Consider the following 27,429-nt stretch of genomic DNA (forward strand, 5'->3'; position numbering starts at 1 on the left):
TGAGGAGTGAGCACACACACAAAGCCTTCCAGTCCTGTTTGTCTTGCAGCAGGACATGGCCTTGTGCACAAGGGATTTGCCTTCACCTCTGAGAGCCACTCAGATATGGCCAAGTTAAAACCAGGGGCCTGGGAGGGCAGGGTGGTCAGGAAACTACTGTCTGTGGTTAGTGATCTGCAGGCTGAGAGAACAGACTGAACTGGAAAAATGGAAGGGTGAAATGAGAAACCATTTGGCAAACTAGCGGGAATCACAGTGAGTGAATGAGGAACCAGATAACAGTAAAAGACAGGCCAACAGAACCAATCTTGTAGAAACAGGCACAAAACCCAGCCCTCAGTGAAACATGCAATAATTACAGAATCAACCTCCAGTCATGCCTATGAATGGCTCAAACTTGCAACCCTTTCAATAATATGGAAATGGTATTCAAGAACTTACTACTAAAAAAAAAAAAAAACAAAAAACAAAAGATCAAATAACTCCAGCTTCTGTGTTACCTGATCAGCATCCACAAAAAGGATTTTATCAACAGCTAAGGGGAAGAGCACATCCAGAAAGAGGATCTTGTAACCCCAGATGATGCGCTGCTTCTCTGTTTGTTGGTGCAGCCAGCGTGGCCATTTGTACTGGACAAGCTCATACTGGAAATTGTACTTCTTGGCCATGTATGGGATGAACTCCTGCAGAGGGAGGGGAAAAAAGCAGCTTATCTCAGTTCTTTGTTCCTCTGCAGGAAAAAGAAAAGCACATTACAAGAGACAGACTTCAGTCTAAGGTACAGAACATCAGAAAATGAAATACCACAAAGAAAATCAGTATCATTGTTAATTCACACAAAACACTGAGCCCCAAGCTGAACAATCAATGCAAAATGTAAAGCCAACTATCCTGAGATAACTAAATATTTCAGCATTTTTGTCCACACAGTTCCTTATGAGCCATTTCATAGTGATCCACAGATGAGTTTAAAAGAATGCATTACTCAAATCTCAACAATCCACAGATGGGACAGTGATTTAGGGGTGTGCGAAGCAGTGGAAATGGGAGCACATAAAACGAGAAAAGAGCATTGGGAGAAATTTTTACTAGAAAAACTTGGCCCACTGTCACATCATGTAACATTCTCATCTGTGAGGCTTCTCCAGCTTTAGGTGAATACACTTTTAGCCAAGTGATGCTGGTGCAGAATTGGGAAGGGAGGGAGAAACAGCTTGTGGCATCTTTCCCCCACCACCACATAAATTTCTATTTAGTAACAAACCTTGAATGTAGGTGATAAGTAGTTCTTCAGAAACCAAAACTTTAAAGGGGTCTTGGTATGTTTCAGCACAGACAACATCATTATGCTAGCAAAAGAAAAGAAAAAATAAAGCAGTTACAGCAACAACTGGCACCCACAAAAGATGAGCTGTGTAAAAGATTACAAATTGCTGGGCTACATGATTAAACTATTTGCAGTTATGTGTCAGGTAACTGAACTTCATACATAAAGAAAAAATGGGTAGCTTCAGCCTATTGTAAACTGCTTAATTTTATCTACAAAATTACTAAACCCCCAACATCTCTATATTTTAACTAGGCAGACAATATACAACCTGCTGGCTGTCACAGTCCTTTGAGAACAACAGAAGCTCAGATTCTTTCCAAAGCAACTGTGACTTATTCTGTAACTTCTTAACAAGACATTGGTTATACTGTAGTGAGAAAATTTAGAATGGCAACACACCAGCTATTAAACCAAGTCTATTTTTAACTCATGAATGCTATGCAGACAAAAGTTCCTATGACACAGTAGGTGCAGATTCCAGTGGGCTTCTGAAGCATTGAAAAAGTGGGGTTTTTTATACTCTTGCAAATTGTAACCTTTTTCCTTCTGCAAGGACACTACCATTTGACACATTGGGATTATAAATTCTCAACTGACCGTAGGAATCTCTCATATAGGTGTCCTGAAGCCACAGAGAATATATTTAATACATCATCTTTATCCTGTTTCACATCTTCATTCTTTTGTCCTCCTGTGAATCCCCTGAAAGGAAAAGTATGGTTCTGTGAAGGACAAGAGAGGAAGGGCTGGCTCTATAGGAAAGGCTGCAAATATGAAAATTTGCAGAGATTTTCAGAAATTTGCAGAAAATGGCTACATTTTGGCTTTAATGCAGTTGGTCTGTGGGCTTTTGGTGTCATTCCCTGCTGCCCAGGGCATCTTCCCCAAGGCAGAGTGCTGTGCACAGGGACAGGGAAGGTCCAGGAGCTCAGACATGAACACCTTTGGATTGAGAGAGCACTGGCTGAGGTGCAGGTCCTGGGAAGAACAATGTTTTCAGGCTCCCAAGCAGGAGAGGGAGAAGGGAAGGTAAAAGCAGATGCAAAGCAGGAGCCCAGTTCTCCAGCAACAGAGGGGTCCAGTGAATGACAGCCCTGAATTCAAGCAGCCTGAATAGACAGCTGTGGAATTTTACAGCCATCATGGTATTGCCAAATAGTTTTCCAGTTTCAAGAGACTTGAAGGTTATCATTGAATCAGTTTTACCATTTGAGAGATTCCCAAAATCCAGATTCATTCTCACTGGCGCCATCACTTAGTAGATCTTCATTCATCATATCAATTTTTTTCTGAACCTGTGAAGCATAACATTGCCTTAGTGACTTGCAACCACATATTGAGCAAATATTGTCAGGAGGGTTACCCTGACAGTGGTTCTGATTTTACCTGCTTGAATTACACCCCATGAGTTGACAGGTAACCTAAGCTGTCTGGGAAAACAGCTCAGTAAAGAAGTGACTTTTCCCAAACAGATTCCAAAGGAGATTTCAGACACCAAAGGCATGTTAGTCTGGATGGTTAAAAATGCTCTTTCTAAGAGATGTTTAGTGAGCAACCCTGATGATGGAGACTGGCAAAGAAAAACCTTCAAAGAAACTTCACCCCTCAAAAAATGCTAAAATCAACACACCAATTGCACCAGTGTCTAATTGGTATAACTGACCACTGAGACTCTAAAGCAGATACACAGTGAATGGGGAGAACATCTCAAAATTAAACCAGCACAAGTAAATACTGTTAGGTATGAATTGACTGTTATAGCCATCACTTATCTATCAGCCATTCTCCTTTAAATTCTCAGCTATGGCATGAGCTGATAGGCAACCTTAAGAGACAGCAGATTAGTAATTTACCTTTTTTTTTCTTTTTTTTTTCCCAAATGTATTCTCACCTAGCCTGTGTCAGAGTAACAGACAATATATTGCCAAATGAATACAATTTATCTGTGACAGATAAAATGCTGGCTCAATGGACATACTGAATGTTTATTACTAGACATATACAGGACATACAAAACTGCTTTTTCTTGAGGTATAAGCAGTCAGGAAATTGTATCTCAGGGACATACACAAGGAACAGGACTTACGTGTCCTTCTCTCCTGTATTAAAAACCCAAATCAAGTCTACAGATGATGCTCTCTACTCCTGATACTGTGAGGTGAGCTTTGTGCACACTGCCTCAAGTGCATGCTCATGGGAAGGGAGCTTCAGGCCTTAATCCAAGTTTCTCCCCTACTGTTGGTCAAACAGACTTCTTTAACAGCACCCCTGGTTTTTAAACTCACCTTCACTTTAATGATTTTGCTCTTGAAGTTACTGAGAACAACAATAACTTCATTAGCTTCAGGCGGAGAGTCTGTGCCATCGTGGCTGAAAATAGAGCAAGATACTGGCTTTACTGCAAAGCAGAAATATGTTCTTTACTTCTTCTGCTCATTTTTATACATGTATTAAGCCGCAGCACTGCAAAACAGGTCTGAGACATGACAAAGAAACTAATACATTTATTTTAACACACTCAATGGAGTTTTAAATTAATTAATTTCATCTTGCATAACTTATGTTCAGTATGAAATGTAATTTGCTGTTTAATTTGCTGTTCTTGTTACCATACTTTGGCAAGGGAACCATTACAGATTCACACATTACTGTGCCTACCTACTTCAGGAGTTTTACAAGAAAAAGACTGAAGTATTTCTTATCCTGACCTACCTGTAGATCCTGTAAATATCTTCAGATCTGCCTTTTCTCAGTCTTAGAGTCCATGCACCAGGATTGGCTTTTAACTGAAAGTAGCCCTGTAAAGTGAAAAGAATATTTTGCAGTTTCCAGAAAATGCAAATGCAGAAAAATTAGCTTTAAGGTTATGTGTTTTAACTCATTGTTTTGTATCTAAAATGTTATTTGCAAGCCTGTTGATTAACATAACCTTATGGCTTAAATCCAGAGAACAGGAGAAAAGCCCCAGAAATTATTCCATTCAAAATTGTTGGATTTTCCCTAAGAGAAAGAAGCTTGTAAAAGCCTGGCATTATTTGTTAGATCAAAGTCTTCATTGTCCTGATGGGAACAGTACAAACCCAGAGTCTTTTCCTGCAAAAAGTTGCCTTTATGAAGGAGTGCTGGAATTTCAAAACACTAATTTGTAATTATACAACAAAATCTGAAGGAATTCTGAAGCTCTGGAGTGTGATATTTCATCTACAGCAGAAGCAGTAACACAATTTACATATTACAAGATATCTCTTCTACAGAAATTAGAAAATTACAATGTGAATTTCAAATATTGTGTTCAAGTCTTTTTAAGCTTCAAATTCCAGATTTGAATATTTTCCTCTGTGATTTGGAATATTACACCTATAGAAGATACGTGCAACTGTAGAGATGTTTTAGTATCCTGTTCAGTTTTGTACTGTGGTTTCAAATGCTTGCAGTTCCTATGTGAGCCAGGCTGCTTTAAAAAAAATTAAAAAACATTCTTTACAATTTTGGTATAGCTAATTAGAAAAAGGATACTTCTGAGTTTTACTCCCAACATAAACACATGTAAAACAAGGGACCTCTTTCTTTCTACAGTAAGAAATACTACATCATTCTAAGATGTGCTCCAGATAAGAAAAGGCACAAATTCAAATGAGTAAGAATTCTAAAATAAATATTTAGCACCAGTGAATATTTTTCCTTGTTTTTATATTAATTCAGCTAAATAAATGTAATAATTTTTTTTAAATTAAAGATTAAAAAAAACACAAGAGGCAATTTACTTCAGTTTTTCACTAACATTATATATCAAGAAATCATTCCAGCAGCTAACTTCCTCTGCCATCATTTCAGTCCACTACCTCTCTCCTGGCCCAGTGTGGACACTGAGAACAGACACATCCCTTATGCAGTGACATTACAAAAGCAGCTGCAGGGAATAATCATACATTTAGACTTCCAGCACCTTTCCTCAACTGAAATAAGCAAATGCCGTTCCTTTTTATTTATTTATTTTTAAATAAAATTTACAGTGTAAAATTTATGTCTTTTACACGTCCTTTATTTTCTACAATGTCAACTATTCCTGCTGACTCCCTCCCTTTATGCCGCAGATCTCCTGAAGAAATGGGTCCCAAAAACAAGACAGCCTGAGGCTCACATCATCAGAGTGGATGGCCTAAGGAGGAGACTGTCTCAGGAAAACAACTGTCTGAGCTTGCCTGGAAAGAGGTTGCTTAAGAATATTGGCAGCATTTAATATCTAATTCTCTAATATCTCAGCCAGTTGAAGGGAAAGGAGAGCATCCTGAATGAGAGATGGTGCAATACTTCAGCAATCAGTGTGAGGAATGATGTGGTCTTGATGCATTTGCAAGCAGCTGTGGGGTGCAAGTTCCACCACAAACCCAGAGCCCCCTGCTAGAGAACCCTCAGTGGCTGATGGCAGTGCTGTGCTGACTGGATGAACACCAGCTGGCTGCTGGCAGTTCCAGCAGGACACTCACCAGGTTGGCCATAACGATGGTGTCCACGATGACAGGGCTGGTGGAAGTCCCCAGTGTGAACTGCAGTCCCCGGGGAGGCTGCCCAGTTGTAATGTCATAGCAGTGGCCCTCCAGCAGCAGGTATTCCAGTTCATACTCTGCAGCCACAACACTGTCCACCTGAAAGGAGCAGATACTGCTGATTGCAGCACTAGCTCTAAAGTGCCAGCTTTTAGTCATTCAGTTACTCTCTAGAATAGCCATAGTAATTAAAAAATTATTTTACCAGAGTAATTTTATTATTAGACAAATACCTAGAAAACTTTAAAGAGCTCAGCTCCTTCAAATGATAAACCTCACACAAATACTGTTAAGAGTTTCCCTAGACTAAAAGAATTTGAATCTCAACATATGCTAGGATAAGAAAAGGGAGGAATTGTTGCTCTGTTCCACGATTTATTTTTTTTTTAACATTTACTGGAGAATGGAGTTGGTCTCTCACAGAAATTATATGATGGTAGTCAGAATTTTGACTGTAAATCTGTTTAAAGCTAGTCTCACCTAGTAGTAGCAATCTGAAATAAACATTTTGTTTTGGTCTGCATTACTCTTACAGTGCACTAGGGTACTGCCAGGAAACACTCATTCCTTATTTCTACACTGATCAAAGGTACCAAAGAAACAGAAGAGAAAAAATAACCAATTAAAAAACCCCACAACCCCTAAAGACTTGGGTCCCTACCAGGCCAAACTCAGATGTAGCCTGAGGACAGTACATAAGCAGAATGTTAGTCTAATCCCACAAAGCATCTCCTCTCATTGCACATCCAAAATGACAGTTTAATTGCTACAGCACCAACAGATTGCACATTGGGAACTGGAAATGGTGCACCTGCAAAAGCAAAGCTGCTGTTTATTTGAAAGCTCAGGAACACACTTTGAATGCCTGAAGCATTTAATCCCCCTCTCTCTCAGGCTTTCCATTAATCTAAGGGGTGGGCATGGAAAGCAGAGGCTTGAAACGTATTATCAATGCTTCATTTATGGCTTTACAGTTAGGGTAAGAGATGAAAAGCAAAAAACTCCTAAACCAAAACCCAAACCATAAAACGCACACCCTATACCCTAGGTTTCTGAATAACTAGTATAGGATTAGCAATACCAGTTACACCACAAAACCATATCAAATTCCCAAACAATATCAGAGAGATGCAGAAGTAAGAGGGAGTTAATAATATACCGGGCAGTGAGAAGGGGACCAAATTTGTGATGCCCACAAGACTGTGAAGACTGTCACTCTTCCAGAGGCCTGTGTGTAAGGGCTTTGACAGTCTCATTACGCATACATGTGTAATACCTTTACAATAAGGTAAATAAATAAGGGCTTTTCCTTATTTCTCCCTCTGTATGGAGTGGGGCAGCACTGTCCAGACCCACAGTCCCACAGTCTGACTTGAGGTCTGTTCCAGCAGCAGCAAGCTCCTGAAGCTACAGCAGCTGAGTGGATTTCTGCTGCATGGTTTCACTGCTGCACTGATACTGCACGTCCTTCTGTGGGACACAGGAGTGTTTGCAATTAACAAGAACTAAGAAAATAAGCAGGTAACTAAAAGCAGCTTGGTGGCTTCTAGGAGCAAGGGAGAAGACTTGCTTCAAGCTTATGGCAGTCTGAACCTCTGGGTCAGGCATCCATGAGTAACTGGATGTAGGAACTGGAGTAGCTTCCCCTCCTAGAAAACACTGAGAGGTCTGCAAGTGCAGAAATATCCACAGCTCTGTGTTTATTGGCATTTTAAAATTCTGCATTTCTTTCCCATAAGGAAACAAGTCCTGGTAAAACATCACCATTTAAATGCAGTAAGAAGATGATGATTTCTCTTACCTCCTCCAAGAAAATATTGTCAAGGTCATACGGGGTTCTAACAGACTCCACCATCCAGCTCTCAGGAGTATTTAAATTCAGAGTGAACAGTGGAGACTGGGGCATATCTAAAAACTTGGCAATTGGTCCTGGAGCAAAGTTATTCTCTGCTGTGAAAGAAATCTCTGGCTCCAAAACATAGCGGTAAAAGCTGAAATTTCAGAAAGAAAATGTTAGAACACTGAAAATTGCCAAAATTTGCTAATATTTCATTTTCATTAAATTTGCAGATGACATCAGCTTTCCCTGACCTCTAATGTCTCCAAGCCTTTGTCCAAAGTAATGCAGGTTGTGTTAACCTTAGGACAGGTCAGAATTTCTATCTTGAAGGACCAAAAAAGACTGCAAAACTCAACCATTAGGACTAATACATTATTTAGTTTTACATAAATACAAAAAAAAAAAAAAATTAAAAGAACCCAACTTATAAAAACAGCAGAATTACTTTATGCCAAATTCGCAGATTTTCTGTGGGAAATGATGCTATTATATAAATGAGCTCAAAGCAGTTATTGAGACTTCCTATGGGATGGCTGACCATGCTTCTGTGCTTGCACATTCCAGATTTCTCTCTCTTGTCTCATGGAACTGCTTACCTTTTCAGTGGCATGTCAGAAAGCTTAGACTGGCAGTTCATAAACACTCTCAGGTTCATGTTTATCAATTGGTTCAAAACCTAAAGTAATGAGAAAGAGACATCCCTTAAAATGCTGATGAGGAGAGTTGACCACTGTTTTATAGACAGGACCTCAGGGTGGATGTTATCTGCTCATCCCCAATCCTCCTTCCTTGTGATTTGCTTTACCACCCTCTTATTTTTCATTGATAGTTTTAAGCACAGTTACCTGCTCCTCATAATTTCAGGCATTCTTTTTGGCATGCTGAGACCTTCCTCAAGAATAGAGTCACTGGGAACTAAGCTGTTAGAATAGTGAAACTAAAAGCTCTCTGGGCAATACTGAGCATGATCTTGTTAGTGTGTGGTGCAGCCTAATTAGTATTTCCACTGATAAATGCATTGTGAAACTCAGACACACTGTTAGAAAGCCACTGGTGACCACACAGTCAAAGAAGAAGCAAACATTCCAAAATAATGGAATTTGAAGTTGCTCACAACCCTGCCTACGTACCAAAAGTAACGGAGCAAGTCTTTGAGCATCTCTGGTCACGGGATCAACAATAGCCACAACATCAAAGTATGTCTCCCCCTCTTTTGGTCTCAGTTTAACTGCACTAAACAGAAGAAAATACAATTTTAAAGTATCAAACATGTGGATAAGCACTTGAAATGCATTACAACCAACTTCTATCCATCTCATCCAGAACTGAAATTACTTCCTAAGTACTGTGCACCTTCAGAAACTAAAAAGACAAAAAATAGGCATATACATGTATATTTATAGAGATAGGTAGCGAGATAAAATTAATTTCTGGAATCTTCCTGAAATCTGCTGAGGACTTTCCTACTGCTACTTAGATTTTTTTTTTAATGCAACATAGAACAATGGAAAAGTTGAAAGACACAGAAAAGCACTGTTCAGCAATTCTATACCTGTATCGTTCTTCAAAAAAATGATACTCAATCCTTGCCTCTCCTTTTGGCTGGGCAGAAAGAAGAGCATCCACTTTCATAACCAAGTCACTTGCCCTGAAAAGAAGGAAAAGATAAAGGCTGGCAGAGATAAAAAAAAATGCCTGTATTTATCACATTTCTGCCAGGCAGCAGCAATGTGAGAAGGCAAACAGAACCCAAATACTCAAACACTTCTACTACCTCTCTACACAGGCTCTGCAGAAACAAACATATGTAAGGGGTCGTGCACCAGTAATTTAAACTGGTTGCAGCCTTATTACTGAGTATACCAAAGGCTTTACCTCTAACAAATACAGAGCAGCTGTATCTTAGGAGGTCAACCATGTTACAGGCATTGCATTCCTGATCCTCACCAGCCACTCAGACCTGAAAGCCATTCAGATCAAACCTTGTTTCAGTGCTCTTCCTATTTTACACTGCAACTCTGAGCACTAGGAAGCAATCCTGTAAGTAGAGAAACTTTTGAGAGGGGTACTATCATAAAAGATAATTACTTTTGAGCACTGCTTCCTTTTTAGTATTTTCATAAATTTTCAGTCTAGTATTTTAAGAATATATTCCATCTTAAAGGTATAGAATTGATCTGTACATCACACCTTTGCCAAGAAGCAAAACTGTAACCTACAGGTCTGTGAGCTTTTGCTGAATTAACTGTTTCAGACATTTATAGCAACAGCTGTTGAAATTGTTCATACTAAACTCACAAGCCTGCTGAATTCCACTAAGTTCTACAGTGTTTCCCAATGCAGCAGATCCTTTCAAAAGTTTTTCAAAAACCTTGGCAGCATTCAAATAAACAAAAAGAAACCCCAAACACATTGCTCTGTCCAGAACTAGCCTATGTTGAAACTATGCCCTCTTCCACCGCGCCCCTTCCCCCCCAACACCCAATGGATGCAGAACTGTGCTTGGAACACAGTTAAAACCTGTTCTGCTGGGAATCACACAGAATCACACAACATTTCTGCAGAACAGACCTCATGTGTAACTTACCTGACCAGCATCACAGAAAAATGTGATGGGAAGTATGGCAGAAGCTATTTCAGCAGCTACATTGTGCTCTAACACAAACACACCTACAGGGGACTCCTGTTCTTCTGACCTCCAACATGACTTCCTTTTGAGTAGTTCACCTCTGCTTTATGCAGTAACTCTCTACAACTATCCTTTCCTTATCTCTGTCTCTTTTCCTAGTGTTTCTCTGAGGAGCCAAAAGCAGTTTACAGGATTCCCATAGTACTGACGGGGAAATGTATTACTGAAATTTTTATGTTGATAGGCCAAGCAGAACTTTAACGAATTGCAAAACAGACTCACAGTCATATTATCAGGAATCCCAGCATTTCTCTGTAATCCTCCTTATGTTTACTTACAGATCTTCTTCAAATCCCAGCTGCTGAATCTGAGATTTGATTTTCTGTCCCGATGTCTTTAGTATGATATTTTCAAGGAGATGAAAATCATCCTGGTTGAACATCTCTCCATCTTCCAATGGGCCAATAATCTGAAAAAAAAATAAAAAAAAAAAAGTAGAATCAGCATTATTAGGTAAAGGCTACACCGAAACAGAATTTAAAGAGGTACAAAATAAATACTCAAGCCCAGTCTCAGTGGAAGCCAACTGTTTGGGCTGGTATTAATGTCAGTGGCAGCAGAGTTTAACAGGTAAATCCAGGTATTTAGAGCCTAGAGTCCCAGACTAAGGCATAAAATACATACTTCAAATTTTCACTGGGTCAGGCACATTAAATTATACATAAAGTACCATATCTGGAAGGGGCAGCAGAAAACCAGGCCAATTCTAATGGCCCAGCAAGACTCCAAAAAATCTCCCTCCTGTAGCCTTCAGAAGCCTAAAAGCTACCTAGACAAGTCTTGCTGTTTTGCCAATGAGAAATACAGGATACAACAACCCATCACCTGAGAGTTTCAAGCTATTGAAATACCCAGCAACCACAAGGACCTGAAGGGGTTTTTCCTGACTAGAAACAGATGACAAAAGAAAACCCAATGCTATACAGAATTGGGTTTTATTATTTGCAGTGAAATACTATTGTAACATCATTTACCTCATCTCAGATAAACTATAATAAAAACAGATGGTAGAAGAGACCAAGACACCTTGGTCAAGGCAAAATAACAGCAGCATTTTGCTCAGTAGACTGAAGCAGAATTATCTTGAAAATTTATCATCCCCCTCTACCCCTGGACTCAATTCACTGCCAGTATGAAAGCAACTTTGTTATTGAGAGACCTGAAGTTCTACCAAACACCAACAACTAACTGCATATAGTAAAAAGGAAAGGTCACACAGGTGTGAATAAATCAAACTGGAAGCAGTCCTAAAGACTGCAGAACCCTAAAACAGGCTGACACTCCTGTGTCTGATCCCCAGACTCTGCTGCTCAAATCTGCTTCCTTCTCAGATGTGGAATGATCATCTCACCCGTCCATTGCTGATCACAGCCCTCTGCCCCTTCTTCAGCTTTAGAACATCTCTGCAATAAACAGCATGGGACAGAACAAAATCCACCTTGGGAGATTCAAAGGCTTCTTTGAAAATATTGGTATCCATACCCTAAAAGAAAAGAATACTTGACATTGGAATAGGGAGAAAAGTAGACCTCTGCACACTTTTTAAAAGAAATCTTTTTGTTTCAATTCAAGAACATCTTCATATCTTGTTAAAATTGATCCCTGGCCCCCTTTTCTTTGTCGTCTTAAACCTAGTTCTTGCTTGTCACCATCAAGCACTATCCCCAACTTCTCCTGTGAAGGGCCACAGCTATTTAGACCAGTTCCAATACTCCTGCCTAACTTTTTAAAATCTACTTTGAGAAACGCACTTGTATTTTTTTCCCAGCTTTAAAAAAAAATTATTCTCTTAACCACCCAAGAAACACTTAAGATCCCTGCACCCACGTTCCTTTTGCCTTTTCCAAGTTAGGTAGCTTTGACGTGTCTGAGGATTTACCTGATGTTTAGATGGATTGTTACATTTAGGTAAGCCCTTCAGAGGTCAAAAAAAAAACCAAACTAGCAAACCAAAGTGTTACTTTTCTCTGTTACTGCAGCTTCTGCATAGGAATATACTACACAAAAAAATTAATTTGAGGAACAAAGCACCCTCCCCATGCAAATGCCAACAGACCCCAACATACTTACCCCAACAGCAAATTCCAAGATGTCAGCTCCTGCCTCCAGTGCCTTCACAGTTTCTTCTTTTGCCATCTTGGTGATGAAGTTCTTGGCATTATTTGAGGTTTGTGTCTGCAAAGCTGCCCATATGGCTTTAGCTACAATGGTATTCTGCCTGTTGGGTTCTTCACTAGGATTATTGATCATGCTAATTCGAACGTTATTGCTGGATTTCTGTGTTTAACAAAACAGGTAAGGGGGAAGTTTAAAATTTCAGATATAATAAATATATAATAAACACCATAGCAAAAGCTTTGCATTTCTTAACCAGAATACCAGATTCCAAACTGGGTAAATAACAGCACAAGGTTAAAATGATGAATTAACTAATTTAACATCAAATATTTAGCTTATGTATAGGCACCACTGAGACAGCAATCTTCCAGATAACTCTGTGCTACCTAAGAAATCCAGGACCATGACCACCATTCATTCTGGCAAACCAGTGATTTAGCTGTAAGCTGTGCATTTTTATGTTTCAGTTATTCGCCCAGAACCAATGGGACAGAGCAGAGAGCAATGCTTATGTTTATCTCCAAACAAAAACACAGATATTTCATTTTAATACCATGGGTTTAAAAGATCATTTATTGTATTCTGTCCTAGCTTAGGATCAGCAGTGTTTGTTCCAGTCCCTACAAAAAAGATGAAGCTGGAAATTAGAGACCCTGCAGGGAGAACCAGTCTCTCCAGGTCATACCACAGGAAGATGCACAACTTGTGTTTTACAAGCCTCTGCCAAGTGCTTTGTTACCACTGCTAACTCATTCCAATGAAAATATTACCTACCTGATGTTTAATGGCATCATACAACAATTGCCTCCCTGAAGGTTTATCAAAATCACCAACAATCCAAAAAGTAACTGGTCTAACAAAGGAATCATCTGCAATTATGAAAAAAAAAATAGGGAATTTGAGGGTTAAGGGAAGAACAGCTTCATTTTTTTCCTCATCTGGAAGTAAACTATGATGCACATGCAAAGACTTAAAAAAAAAAAAAAAAAAGTAAAATTCCATAGAAAAGCAATGGATGAACCTAAGCTATGAAGCCTGGCAAGACAAAATTAATAGCATTGGTATATTAGTCTTTATTAGGTCATTCAGAAAACCCATGTGGGACAGCATGCATTGCTCTTTCTAAGCTGGATTCTTTCAGTATTTTTGTTTGCTTGCTACCTTTGCAATTACAAATTATAAAGAAACATATAAATAACTTGCAGATTCCAAATGGGGTTGGAACCCAGCAGACATATCACTTCTTTGTATTGAAGCTGTTAGTTTACAAAATCAGTTTTGTATAGACAAAAGTGGTGGAGCAAACATGCATTTCAACAGCTTCCTTCACTCCCTGCTGGTTCTAAAGCCAGTGTTATAAAGGAACCAGAAAATTCCAAGAAAAATATAAGAAATGCCAAAGCATGAGTTACCATAGATCTCCTTGGAAGACATTCCTGGTCAAAGAGCAGAAAGGAAAGGGGAAAAGGAGAGACACATTAATAACTTGATGGTAATCTCAACATGTATCAAGAAGCTACAGCTCTGTACTGGGCAAAACTGCATCACTACAGTTCAGATCCATCAACAACAAGTTTATGCTAATTTTATTGCAATAAGCTTTGACTTTTTCTTTCCCTCAAACAGATGGATGCTTGATTTTCATATTATAGCATTAGTTATACTATATACTATCAGTTTCATACCACAGGGTGAGGACATCATTCTGGACTCTTTACAACCACTGCCATGCCATTGTGCTGTTATCTTCCCTCTTTAAAAACCAGCAGGGCAGTGCTGTATCCGTGCTGGTGCTGAGCCAGCAACACACATAACTTCTCCATTACTTTAGAAAAGAAATGTGGTACAGCATTACTGTAATCAGATAGCAGTTATTAAATATCTTAAGCTGCAGAAGAGGCACTGACCAAAAAAAAGTCAAGCCATGGAATTGCAAATTAATGCACTTCCCAACAAGCATACTGAGGTGTGGATTTAATTAATGCTCTTCACGAGAAACTTGTTCAAATCTGAGTGACTCAACATGAATGAGAGCAGGCACGAGACAGGAAGAGCAATGGGAACATTTCAGGTGGTGCACATGGATGGCAGCAACTGGACGTAGGACCATGGACATTTGGGACAGTCTAGTAAAGACAGAAGACAGGAATAGGAGGATTTGGGTCAAATGACAGCAGCTTGTTTCTGGAATCTAACCAAAATGGATCAAGGAAACACCTGATGATGTCTGGTTAGACCTGATTATGCTCTGTATTATGTCTACGTATGCATTTCCTACACTGGAGAGCCAAGTTTTAACCCTTTCATGTGAAACTGTGACAATACTGCCATTGGAAAAGCAGTGCATGCACTGGAGCAATAAAACAGCACTGACCACATTAGGTGATGTCTTATATAATGGGCAGTTAGAATTTTCTTCTGAATCCATGGAACTTTCAGCAATTTTTAATTATGAGACAGAGAGCTTTTTATATCTTTCCAGTCATTTGCTTACACTGCTGTATTTCTGGGGGTCACTAGCAGTACAGCAAGAGCAGTATTATTCATTATGAGGTTGGACTGGGTTTAAAGAGGGGAACATTCTTGTTCCATGCAGATGTCATGCCTTATAAAGAAAAAAAGAAATCTTTGACAGACTATGCCATTACCCACAGGCCTGACAAGGCTCAGTGTGTGTGTGAAGAACTGCACATACGCTTGGAAACACACATAAAAGCAGATCTGGATCCAGAATCCACCACAGATGTTACCTTTCTTTGTTAAGTAGGTCATGCTGTTTGCAACAGCAGCTGTCTTATCTTTAGAATCCAACATGGTAAATCGAGCAAAGTCATCCACAAAATGGTTATCTGAGGAAGAGAATAAGTATTAAATGCCAAAGCAACTATTCCAGGTAAAATGAGAATAAAAACATTACTATTACCAGAACACTAAGAGCACATCCCATTTTGCTCCTTGTGATATAGCTTATGTCTCATTTTCACTGCTAATACATAGGGTGAAAAATGAATTTTGCTGTCTCAGAAGTTACATTAGTAACTACATTGCATATTTGATAGGCAGAAGTCAGTTGAAAGAATTGCCCAAGTCTCACTTGTATACGTAAATAATATACATTGAAATATCCCCTGTGTCACTATTTTTCAAGCAACTCAAAAAAGGTAGGTGTAATGTCATTGTACTGCAGTCACTGTATTGGGTGTTCATTTAGCAAGGGAACATTTTGCTAAATCTGAAGAAATTACAGATATGATTGTCAATCCTGCTCAAAAGAAGGTCAGAGCTAAGAAACAAACTGCTACTTCATGCATTATATAATTTCTCAGCTTCATGAGACGTATTCCCCCTAAGGTCTGTATAAAAACAAAACAAATTCCTATTCTAAAGATCAGTAGAACATTTAATGTTGTAGATAACATCTGCCCTGCACAAGGGCTGGCTCATCACTTCAGGTGCTGTTAATGCTTTGCCACTAGAGCTTTCCACTGGAACAGCAAGTCTTTCACTCAGACATTTCAGGTTTAACACAATTAAAAGCATCCCTTACTCATTCCTGTCAGATCTAGGTACTCTCTGTCAGAACTTAGGATTCTTGAGTTAATTCTTGGAACAACATTAGGCTGGTTCATGATATACTCAACCACATCTTGGTCATTAGATAGTTCACCCTGAAGGAAAGAGGAAAGAAGCATTGTTTGTTACTTCACATATATAATTGCCTTACATAACTTTAATTTTCTTAAAGAAATGTAAAAAGCAATTATGAAAGTTAAATTGTCTTGTATAATATGTAGCCAGGGACTTGTGAATCAGCTTTTCCAAATGTGATTTCTCTCAAGCCACAGATGAGCTCAGCACCTACCAGGTATACGGCTCGCTGGAAGATGCTTGTGGTTTCCAGGATTTTGTGCATTGTCACTGTTTCCAGGTCATCAGGATCCAGCTGATCTTTTTGGAAAGGCATTCCATTGAACAGGACAACAGGGAGAGGGCCTACACCTGTTTGCTCATAGTAAGCTCTTGCTGCCTAAAGACAGGAACAGAAGCAGCTTTAGCACATCAGCCCTTTGCCACAAAGGCTCCTAACAAGCTGTACAATATCCACAAGTCTAAACACACCATGGGATCCTTACCACTTCTGTTAGACACAGAGAATGTAAAACCAGTTACTTCACAATACTCAAGTGCAAAATACTCCATTAAGTTCATTTTGTAAATTAATTCCAATGAGCACTTTCTGGTAGTGGCAAAAGATGCACAACAGGAAACATGACTTTGCCTGTGGAAGCAAATGCAATGCAAGCAGTGATAGCTGCAATGTAAGACAGGGTAGAGATTTTTTTTTATGTATATGTTTCTTTAACCTGTAAGAAAACAGTTACCTGTGAGGCAGGGAGTTACTCTGTCAAGACAAATTTCCCTGTTTCATGTAACCATTGAAAAATGCATCATCATTGATAGATACCCTGTTAGAAGTTAAAGTTAAGTAGGTTCTGCTGGTTAGAGGTTCTGGTTGAGGCCCTCCTCTCATACAAAAATGGCTGTCTTACTTTTATGGATTTTCATTTCCTTAAAATGTTTCTCTTCACTATCCTACTCTGGAAGACCCCCCTACATGTATACAAACCTATTTTCTGTAATCCTGACTGCATTACTGACCTTTACAGAAGTAGGCAGCATCATGTGTGTTACAGAGCTATTGGCAACAGTATTTTCATTTGTTTCAGAACAACAAAAAATAAGAAACATCTCTCTATAAAACCTCAATTAAAATCTGCTTCACCTCACACATATATGGTTGGATAGTGATTTGCCCTCCTAATTTTCTCCATAGAGAAAAGTACCAGACCGAAAAATCACTTCAAGAATTATTTGCAAAAATTTGTTTGATGTATTGCTATAGAAAAGGCATTTTGAATTCATGGCTTCATCTCACACACTATTCAAATACTGATTCAGACGCCCCACACTGGTCCCTCCCAACGTTAAACCTCTTGGTTTTTCCATGAACCATTCCATCACCTTGATTTTTTTGCAAACATTTTTAAACTCTACTGAAGGCTGCATTCTGTAATGAAAGCATGACTTATGAGTCACAAGAAAGCTAACTTGGTTCTTCACATACAGATTTTTAATATATATATTCCATTATATGTGTTATGTATATTGTATGTGCTGAACATAAACAGTAAGGTATTACTAGAAGTCCCTCAATGTGGTAACAAAATAGTTACCACATTGAGGTTGGTAAGAGATCTAGATCAAGAAATTGTTTGTAATTATATTTTCAAAACTGTTGCAGCAAAGGAAGTAGAAAAAAATGCTCTGTTTCATGAATTCTTACCTTTCTGTTTTGATCATAGGCAGAATCAATCCCCAGAACACTGTTGACTTCCACATAAGGATACTGTTTCTCAAGAACACTAACAACATGTTCCACTTTCAGCTGATCTCCTGTTTTCACTTTGTTATATATCTGAAAGGGGAATACAAGTTTACAGCTGCAACTGTAAAGCCTCTGTCTTATCCAAGGTAAACTGACCTGTTACCTGTAGTACAGTAATTACAATAAGGCATTAACACACCGACTGCAAAACTTATATTAATATTTATCAACTGCAACAACTCCTAAGCATTTGTAGCAATTGTAAGTATCTTGCTACACCTTGTAGTCACTCCAGTGAGACTGGAAGAAAGTAAATACATATTTCTTTAAATAATAACTTGCATCTTTAATTAGAAAAGGTATTTGAGGAGGGAAAATAGTTCTCTGGGGAAAAAACCTAAATAAAGCATCTTCAAGGAGCTACCTTCCTTTCAGAACTTGGGATATGTTATGAACACTACAACCTCACATGTAGAGCATGTAACTCATTCCCTCTTGAAGGCACAAGGTTTTACTTCAAGCCACAAATATACATCCAAACTAAAAAGAATAAAAGTAACTGTCTTTAAGTAACAGCAATTTAATATCACAGTATGCCCCAGCTTGCCAATTTGCACAAAAAGTATCAAACCGCGGGTGAAATTCATTGACCAGCACCTATATTGTCCTCTGATGTGGCAAGGGTGCACAACTGGAACTGTCCAAACCAAATTATAACACTGAAAGAATGGAGCAATTCAGAACTCAGAGACAGAATGAGCAAAGTGACAGGATCAGAAAAACGTGCTAAAGTGTTAAGTGTCACAATGAAACTTTGTCTCACCTGTTAAAGTTAGGTCAGAAGCACATTACAAGGACACCTGTATTCTGTGGTATCAGTATCTGTACTCTGCATACTAACCAAGCCAAAGAACAATTCCTTCTACTATCTACATATTAGGCCATTGACATGATTTTCTGTACATGAAAAATATTTAAACATTCATTTCCATTTTAAATGAAGACTTACAGACATGACGGTCTGAAAAGCGTAATTGTTGTCCATTTCTTGTGCCACGTAATTGTAGGTCCTCAGGAGGGCAACCCCAGCATCCTGAAGTCCATCAACATCCTCTGCATCATTAACCACAAAGGCCAGTCCTATCCTGCAGTCACACAAATCCCCAGGTCATCATTTTTATAATGAATCAACTCTTCATACAACTGCTGGCTGTGATCATCCCCTTAAACACAGTTTTTTTCTAGAATAGCCTGGGAAGGTGCTGAGCAGAGCAGCAAGGAATCAAACTTATCATCTGCAATGAGTCCATCAGAATCTTGCTTTTCACTTATCTCTCATCCAAAATTTTAAATTTCTTTTGGACTGTTAAAAAACTGAACTCTGTTTTGCTAGTGGAGAAAGCAATATTCAAAAAATATACCCATATCTCAAATACAAGGTATGTAACATTTCTGCAGTGTCCTAGCACTGAGAATTTTACAATTGCAAGAGTCACATGAATAAAACTGATGTAAAAAAAAACCCAAACATGAAAACACAGCAATTACCTCAGCGGGATGTGGTTACTGAAGAACATTTCTGCCACATTCAGTAATTCTGCTGTGGTCTCATGAGTAGGATCCACTATCAGCACCTGTATAGAGCAAGTAAGAAGCTTTCATGCCCTGGGGTGCCAAAGCTGCCAAGATGTTCTCTGCTGTCCCAACTCAGACAGAACTGGGCCACTCAGACTACACATAGGGTCACTCATGAAACTGTTGTCTTAGAATTCAAAAATTTCTATGTTAAAAATATTGAACTCCAGAGAAAAAGGTAACACATCAAAGCTCCTACGGCTTCAAGTCCCAATTTTCCCCTAATCAGAGTTCTTTTTTTGCAAACGGCCACTTTGCCACATGACAAGAGTTACAGTGGACAATTTGAAAACTCTTTATCAGATCTAAGTAATTTAGCTACAGACTAAAAGAACAGCCAGGACTAAGCTGAGGGCTGTTGATCATTTGTTCAAATCTAGGTGCATGAATGCTTTCTAACTGAAACAACTGAAGTTGGTTCTAACTCTGCTGAGAAGACAACAGTTAACAAATTTGACGGATTTCATTCATCAACTCCAGGTATTATCACAAAGTTGAAACACACCAAATTGTTATTTATCAGATGATAATTCTGTCCACTGACAAAACAACTCTTGGCATCCAATAGATGCCACAGAATCATGCTCAGTAATCTCTGAATCTCAGCCATAACTTACTAAGATGAGAACAAAACCTTTCAGAAAAGCATCCTCTCTCTCAAGCTATTTAAGGGACAAGGAATCCAGTGTATATGTGAGGTAAGCTGCAAAAGCTGATGCTCCTGCTCTTGACAAAACAAAATGCTCCATTTCATCCAGTCAGATGATTACTTACAAAATTATGGAAGTTTTTTCTAATTTGCCTGATCACGCCAGGAAATGTGGGCCGCAGCAGTTCTTGCACACTGGAAGGCCAGGAATTGTACCGACTGTCAACTTCCAGATTGTTGATCCACTAAGGAAAAGTAAAGGCATTTAAATGGTTGACAATCCTCCTGCTCTGGTCCGAGACTGAAATATTTTCAAATCAGACACTTTACTGAAAACTGTGTAAGTAACAAACTAAGCTTTTTAGAAAGTGCTAATTATGACCTTATAATTATAACCTTTTTACTCCACTGCCGTTTCAGAGCTGATTGTGAGACAAGGACAAAAGCTCCCCTGACAGCTTAAGAATGCACTGCCCAACAGCAAATCAAGTATTTTTATCAAAACCCATACTCACTGAAATGGCAGGGCTTCTGATGTCCACAGCATAGTCAGAATCTGATGGCTGGATGTTCAACTTCAGGACGTTGTGTAAGGAAATTCCCTCAATCCCCAGGCTGTGCAGGCCTTCCATAACACGGGCTTCATTGCGGAGCACATCAATCAGGCTGCAAGGGAAAGCAAAATGAATTTTGATATGATAAAGTTGGATTTAAACCCCACAGTAAATAACTTGCCCTTATTCTAAGGGTTAATAGATGAAAGATATAAACAAGTCTGCCATGTCCAGGCATTAGTTCTTATTTATCATCTATTTCTTACTGTCCTAAGAACCTTGAGATGACTTTAATCCATTCAGTTAATATTGTATAACTAGGAAAAACGACGTTAAATCAGGATAACTAATCCATCATATATATAAAATTGAAACACATCTTGACAAAGATATAGGGTGGTTTCCAGATGAAAAAATTACAGTGGTTTATCCTTGGAGAATCAGTCTGCTGTCGTTAGAATAAATCTGTGTGCTGACAGTCTGAAAAACCAAAATCTTGCTAGCCACAGCATAGGTCAAAAGAACAGCACAAAGGTGACTTCCCATTCCAATCTTTAAGGGTGTTCTACTTTCCACACTAGATTTTTTTTGTTGTTAATGCACTTTGAATAAGACAAGGAGCCACGATTTGCTCTTTGCAGTACTTACCAATTAAATCTAATCTAGATTATGATGAAGGTTCAAAACTGTCTATTTAACATTATCATTCATGCACAAGCAAGATGCAAGTTTCTAAACAGGATGCAATTATTGTGAAAAATTAAACATTCTTACCTAAATATATCCTGAGTGTCTAAATCAATAAGTAGTCCATTGATGAACAGGGCAGAATCTCCTGGTTGCAATCCTAATGTTCCCTTGAAATACTGAAAAGAAGTAGGAAGCCATTAGAAGAGTGCTCTGCACAGAAGATACTAAAGAGTTTAATGTTTATTTCCAATAGGTCTTATCTGCAGTACCAGTTACAAATTTCTATTTAGAAGTACCATGGACACTGGATGAGAAACATTGTATTTGGATATTTTACAACAGTACCATGATGAAGACTGTGAGCAAAGGGAAGAGAGGAATAACAAAAGTAACACTTGAAGTATACCAAGACCAGGAAAGTAGTTTCTGATCAGAAAAAAAAAATTACATTGTTTATTAAAAAAATTAAGTTCCCACAGAAAAGCTGAGTGTTAAGTTGTATCTTTCTGTGGACAATTTCATAGTAAACTCTAACATAACAGTAGCAGTGAACTTAACTAGCAAATAATAGCCACACAAAGTGAGTAGTGTAAAGAACAGCTCGGAAGGGCAGGGTTAGAGACAGCCTGGTCTGGATGTAGTAGTCCATGTACTCTCTGAATAAAAATGAATCCACAAAATCATGAGTTTATTTGTGGAGGAGAGTCTTCCCTAGCACACAACAGAAAGGCCACCAGGTAGCTTTAGCTTGGACTTACATTATATTTGTCCTTTCCAGAACCACATGGGACAAGAGCATCAAATCCCATCCCTTCTCCTCTGATTTTGTCACTACTGAACAACAAGGCATTTCTCTCTCAAAGCAGGAACCTCAGGGCACTTGTAAATAGCTTTGCATTTACTACTAGACTCACCAAATATCATTGGTTAGATTTCTAAACAACATGTGTGTACTTAACATACATTGCCTTTTTTCTAATAATGCCAAATAAGACTGAAATGTGTGAACAGGGCAATGTAGCTCATACAGCAAATGCTGCTGTTTAATTTTTTTCTCATTACTATATTAAACTTTTGTTTTGCACTCTATCCAGACCACACTACCTGGCATATTTTAGTTGCACAAAGTTCTGTACAAAATTCCCAGGTGGCTGTGGGTTTTTCCAAGCACACAGCTGAGCTGTCTGAAACACTTCTGCAAATACAGAGCCTATTCAGTGACCTCCAGAGGCCTCTCATGGCTTGGTGGGTTTATGATTCTGTTCCAAAGCACATCTAGACTTAGCTGGTAAATTTCATCCCTTCTCTAGTTTCATTCTCAAAGTACCAACACTGGAACCATTTCCTCCACATAGTATGAATCATTCTAAAGCCATGGCAGGTTTTGAATTTATTCTGTGACTTCCTAGTAATCGCTGATGTATATAGAGATCTAAACATCATCTCAAATTGGATAACGAGAACCAATTTTCTTCTGCCTCATTAAAACAGTATGAAGATGCTTAATATAGCTGCTTTTCAAGCAATAAATTTCTAACAAGACCAGTATTTTCATATTTGAGCAAAGAATCTTAATTATGTTCCTCATCCATGTTTGAAAATCCACCACTTGGTCACTTCACAGATGTATAATACAAAGCTGTGTGTGAAAACACCGGGTCATTATCTTGAGCAACATGTAAATAAAAGTGCAAAGGCACTGTTTTACTTTTTTGGACACTTTACCTTTTGGTTCTCTTCAATTTCTGCTCTGAGCTCCGAAGAAACAACTGTTTTTGTTATGGCTCTACAAAAATAAAAACATCATGCTATGAATCCTCTTTCTGTTGGTCTATTTATCCCAATTTTGTACCTTACATATTATACTAGAGGGTTAATTATCTTAAAGAGATGCATCAAGAAGAAGTTGCACTTGGTGACACCATTAAATAGTAAGATGCAGCATTTTTCCCACACTGTATAATCCAGCAGCACAAAAATGTTAACCACATGCCAACTCTAAGTGTCTAATTTCACATTAACCATAATAAAAGTGTGCAGCTGCCAAAAATGTAAAGATGGAGGCTGACAACAGAAAATAGAGGATTTTATTCCGCATGGTGGGTTGCCATTCCTTTCCTTACTTTGGATCTAGTGACTGCTTCATCACAGAGTGGGTGAGTACAGCCCACAGATCAGCCTGAAAACATAGTGAGATGTAATGCCTGCCTTCAGAAACTCTAAACAACACCTTAACATCAGGTAAGGGGAAATCAGAGCAGAAAGCAGTTTCTTTTTACACTCATCTCAGGTATATCTTTCACCCAGTCAAAAAGGAGGAGGTTCTACAATATCATCTTCACAATCCAGGCAATGGAATTTATCAAGAGAAATATGTCTCTAGACTGGCTGGCAGTGCCAGATCATTACTGAGATTTTTTGAAACTGATTTGAATATGTTAAAGACAGTCACTGACAAAGTGCAAAAAACAGTGGAACTGCACAACAGCCTCTGACATGAGACTGACTGGGTTGTCTGGCAAAGTGGATCCCAGAAGAAAAGTGGGATCCTGTGAACGGATAAATGTTAAGACCATTAAACAAAAAACCCAGACAATAAATTCTTGATAACCTAATACAATAGGTTTAGATGCCTTACACAATAAAATAGCACAGGCAATTCTGGCATATTTTCTACCAGTCCACATCAGCTGCCATCCAAGAAAAACACCATAAAATCCTCTTTGTAACCGTAGGCTGAAGAACTTCCCAGCATAAGCATTCCCCAGTGTTCGCTTCCAGCTAAATGAAAATCAGAATTAACCCAACCAATGTTGCTTGCCTCAGGTCCTGCTCAGGAAAAGGAGAGTAATAAAACTTTCTAGGAGTCAAAATTGAAGTTACCTGGCCTTTGTAGGAAAGTTCTGACTAAGATCTTTCATGACCATCAGAGCATCCACAGGGGGAGCAGCCAGAATGCGAGCAGCAGTTTGAAAGCTCAAATCTTAGAAGTGAAAAAACAGAGGTCAAGAACTCAAAACTGAAAACAAGGCAATGCAGAGGCAACTTTATCTCTCAACATTTTTGCATGTTACCTAAGGAAATTCACTTTCTATCTGCACCTGTAGATACTTCTTTTTATATCATCATCTTTGTATTCAACTCCTGTGTGTTGCCCTGATGTAAGTAACCCTCTCCGACTGAAGCAGTGTTTGCTGTCTACAGGTTGCTTAAGTGAGTCCAGACCAGCCTTCTTTTTTTCTTAGGCTGAGGTGGGTGGTTCTGCCCTTCCCCTGAATAAAGGTAGAATCCCTGTGGCTATAACATACACTCAGCCAGTTGAATTACTCTTTTTGAAAGGATGAAAAGCCATTTCCCAGGCTTTTATAGATGTTTTCCAGGGAATGAGGACAGAGGAGCATGTAATTGACTCTGAAATACAGATTTCCTCTGGTCTTGAGAAATCTCAAGATTTCACATCAAAAGTGTGATCATGGAAAGAAACTCCACATTCCTTTCTTTTCTGTATTCAGCAGACCATATAAACAGTCAGTTTAAGAGCAAGTGGCTTACTGTACTTCATAATATAGAGAATAATCTTCATGTCAGGAGTTGCATGAAACAACCCTAAAAGCTATTTCAACAGGATTCTACAAAAAATGGCATTTTAAAAAACCAAGTATTTTCCAAGTGAGACTGAAGGCAGGAATTAACTGTCAAACTCTGTCTCCTGTACACAGCCACTAACAACCTCAGTAGTGTATAAACCAGAAAACATGTTTACATTGAGGTTTTACAGACCATAACTGAAAACCTCTATCCAGATTACCTTGCAGCTGCCATACTTTCAAAGGTGCCATTTCATTGGTACTTTCCACGAGGTGTTTTCTGAGCTCTTTCAGCTCTTCTGACAAGTCGGGATACAGCTGCCTAAAAGGATACAAGGGGTCAAACAACTTGTGTGGTTTCCTATAAGAAGGTCTGCTGATAATTTAAAGGAACTATCACATAAAAAAGTATGCTGCTAACACACATGGGAAACTCAGACATGTAAAGAATAGTAACAAAGCAAAAGCTTGTCATATCAAAAAACTTTCTGCAGAAATGCCAAAGTCCAACTGTATTTTACCTTAGTTTTCCAAACAGAAATCCTTGCACTTCATCAATAGGGTCATCTTCATCTATGACTGTAGCATTCACATCTGTGCCTACAAACACACAGAGAACACCACTAGCACCAAACTATTCACAAACAGAAAAGCAGGAAAATCTGGGGTTTGTCTGTGTGTGTGCACACACAAAGAAAAAGCACACACAGAGGTTACACTATCAAACTAGTTTTGGCAGATGCATGGGAGTTTGTAGAGCAGAGATCAGCGATGTATAAAAGCAGGAAGAGCAAAAAAAAAAAAAAAAAAAAGGGCAGAATTCTGTTAAAAAAAAAAAAAAACACAAAAAACAGGAACAGGGAACACATTCTGTTTCTGAGGATGGATAAGTTAAGGCAAATTAAAGTAGAGAAATTTGCTATACACCTGCAGACTAGCTGGTAAAAAATTAGTTATATTAGTAGTGCCATTACTAAGATCCAGTCCAGGACCATGACTGGAGGATTTCACAAATGTGGAAGTGCCATGGCAAAGATCTGCTTCATAAGAACAAGCTCCCTCTCCAGAGGGATTTCAGAGCTAAGGAAAGAAAAATATCTGCCATTCAGACATTCACAGCAAAATGAGTATAAATTTACCTTGGTGAAATTAAAAAGTTTACATTAAAATACTTAAAATAATAATTCACCTTTGACCTGGGTATCATCCTTGGCCTTATATTCTGTACTTTTAATAGCCAGCTCTACACCATAGCCAGAGAGGTAGACCTTTTCCTTGCTGGGATTCTGTAAGGAAAAGCCAACAGAGTGATATTGCCATCTTTGTTTGATCCAAAAACTAAAAACCACCACTTCCCAAAGCTGAGAAATCTCAGTCTGGTATTTCAGACATAATGGGTACTGAGAAACAAACACTGAGTGACTCTGCAGTAACATACTCTAGTCATTATATTTCCTACTGTTTTTCAACACACTTCTTGAAGTTCAGCAAGCAAGAATTATCTCTGTGAACCAAAAAAACCCCACCAAAATCCACAAACTAAAGAGGAACACAAAACAATGTTTTCAGGATTCGGTGTGTGAGCAAAGCAGAGGGAGATAGGCTCCTATCAGCAAATCAGACACAGGGTGGAAAGAAACTTCAGCTGTGAAGTTCAAAAATGAAATATTCACTGAAGAGTTACCACAGAGAATGACAAGAAATAAAATGACAAAAGACATTGTGCATAATTAGTTCTGCCTTTAATGAGGGAAACATGATCACTTTCTGAAAGTATTTTGAAGTACATGGGAGTCACATAACAGCACCAGGATCTAAAGTGCAATACACTGAATTCTGAATGTAAATACTCCTCCCAACACTGATAAACAACTTCCTTTTATAAAAGGAAAGTGGTGTATGCAATGTATGACTTTATTTTATTAAAAGGACAAGTAATACTAGAAGTGAACCAGCTGATATCCCCCCCTATTTTTTTTTTCCTCTCAATTTCAAGCCTGACTGCTACACTGCAGGTTTTGGCAATGCTTAGTAAGATTCAGGTAACAAATTTCATACCTTTTGAAATACAGTTTTAAATACTAAACCAGTGGCTGTGCACGATTTAGTGGAGGAAGATGTAAACCAGGATAAATTGCACCAGAAATGGTAAGTGGTTGTGTAAAAAAATTACTACAGAAACAATGTCTTTCTTTTGAAAATGGCACCTTAATGTTAATCCTGGCTTTTTATATCAAGTAACTAATGGGCCTGACTGTGAAAAATCTGACTATTTCCTATGCTCTAATATGGGTAGAGAAACACTTTTTTTTACACTAAAGTCTCTAATTAATCTGGAATTTAAGTCTGGATTTGTGAAATCAAACAATCTTACTTAAACAATCAGGAGATTTAAAATATTCTG

General features: G+C 38.5%; 1 protein-coding gene across 3 annotated transcripts in view; it reads right to left on the minus strand.

Moving 5' to 3' along the window:
- UGGT1 (UDP-glucose glycoprotein glucosyltransferase 1) overlaps positions 1–27,429 on the minus strand; it is a 39,204-nt gene that overhangs the window by 6,558 nt on the left and 5,217 nt on the right. Inside the window, exons 6-35 of one of the 3 annotated variants that reach the window (XM_066326048.1) lie at positions 26,215–26,311; positions 25,547–25,625; positions 25,247–25,347; positions 24,322–24,421; positions 23,164–23,224; positions 21,523–21,614; positions 20,710–20,860; positions 20,320–20,439; positions 19,459–19,544; positions 18,920–19,055; positions 17,869–18,000; positions 16,387–16,551; positions 16,072–16,192; positions 15,275–15,373; positions 13,937–13,960; positions 13,299–13,393; positions 12,477–12,683; positions 11,758–11,889; positions 10,685–10,815; positions 9,270–9,365; positions 8,848–8,950; positions 8,314–8,393; positions 7,679–7,868; positions 5,818–5,976; positions 4,043–4,128; positions 3,616–3,700; positions 2,537–2,625; positions 1,928–2,032; positions 1,265–1,349; positions 501–683 (exon numbers count right to left, since the gene is read on the minus strand). In XM_066326048.1, coding sequence (XP_066182145.1) covers positions 501–683; positions 1,265–1,349; positions 1,928–2,032; positions 2,537–2,625; positions 3,616–3,700; positions 4,043–4,128; positions 5,818–5,976; positions 7,679–7,868; positions 8,314–8,393; positions 8,848–8,950; positions 9,270–9,365; positions 10,685–10,815; positions 11,758–11,889; positions 12,477–12,683; positions 13,299–13,393; positions 13,937–13,960; positions 15,275–15,373; positions 16,072–16,192; positions 16,387–16,551; positions 17,869–18,000; positions 18,920–19,055; positions 19,459–19,544; positions 20,320–20,439; positions 20,710–20,860; positions 21,523–21,614; positions 23,164–23,224; positions 24,322–24,421; positions 25,247–25,347; positions 25,547–25,625; positions 26,215–26,311 — 3,390 coding nt within the window. Of the gene's footprint in view, positions 1–500; positions 731–1,264; positions 1,350–1,927; positions 2,033–2,536; positions 2,626–3,615; positions 3,701–4,042; positions 4,129–5,817; positions 5,977–7,678; positions 7,869–8,313; positions 8,394–8,847; positions 8,951–9,269; positions 9,366–10,684; positions 10,816–11,757; positions 11,890–12,476; positions 12,684–13,298; positions 13,394–13,936; positions 13,961–15,274; positions 15,374–16,071; positions 16,193–16,386; positions 16,552–17,868; positions 18,001–18,919; positions 19,056–19,458; positions 19,545–20,319; positions 20,440–20,709; positions 20,861–21,522; positions 21,615–23,163; positions 23,225–24,321; positions 24,422–25,246; positions 25,348–25,546; positions 25,626–26,214; positions 26,312–27,429 lie in introns of those variants that run through there. The other 2 variants (XM_066326050.1, XM_066326049.1) reach the window with 2 other exon arrangements.

Source organism: Sylvia atricapilla, chromosome 10 (assembly GCF_009819655.1).
Source record: "Sylvia atricapilla isolate bSylAtr1 chromosome 10, bSylAtr1.pri, whole genome shotgun sequence".
NCBI lineage: Eukaryota > Metazoa > Chordata > Aves > Passeriformes > Sylviidae > Sylvia > Sylvia atricapilla.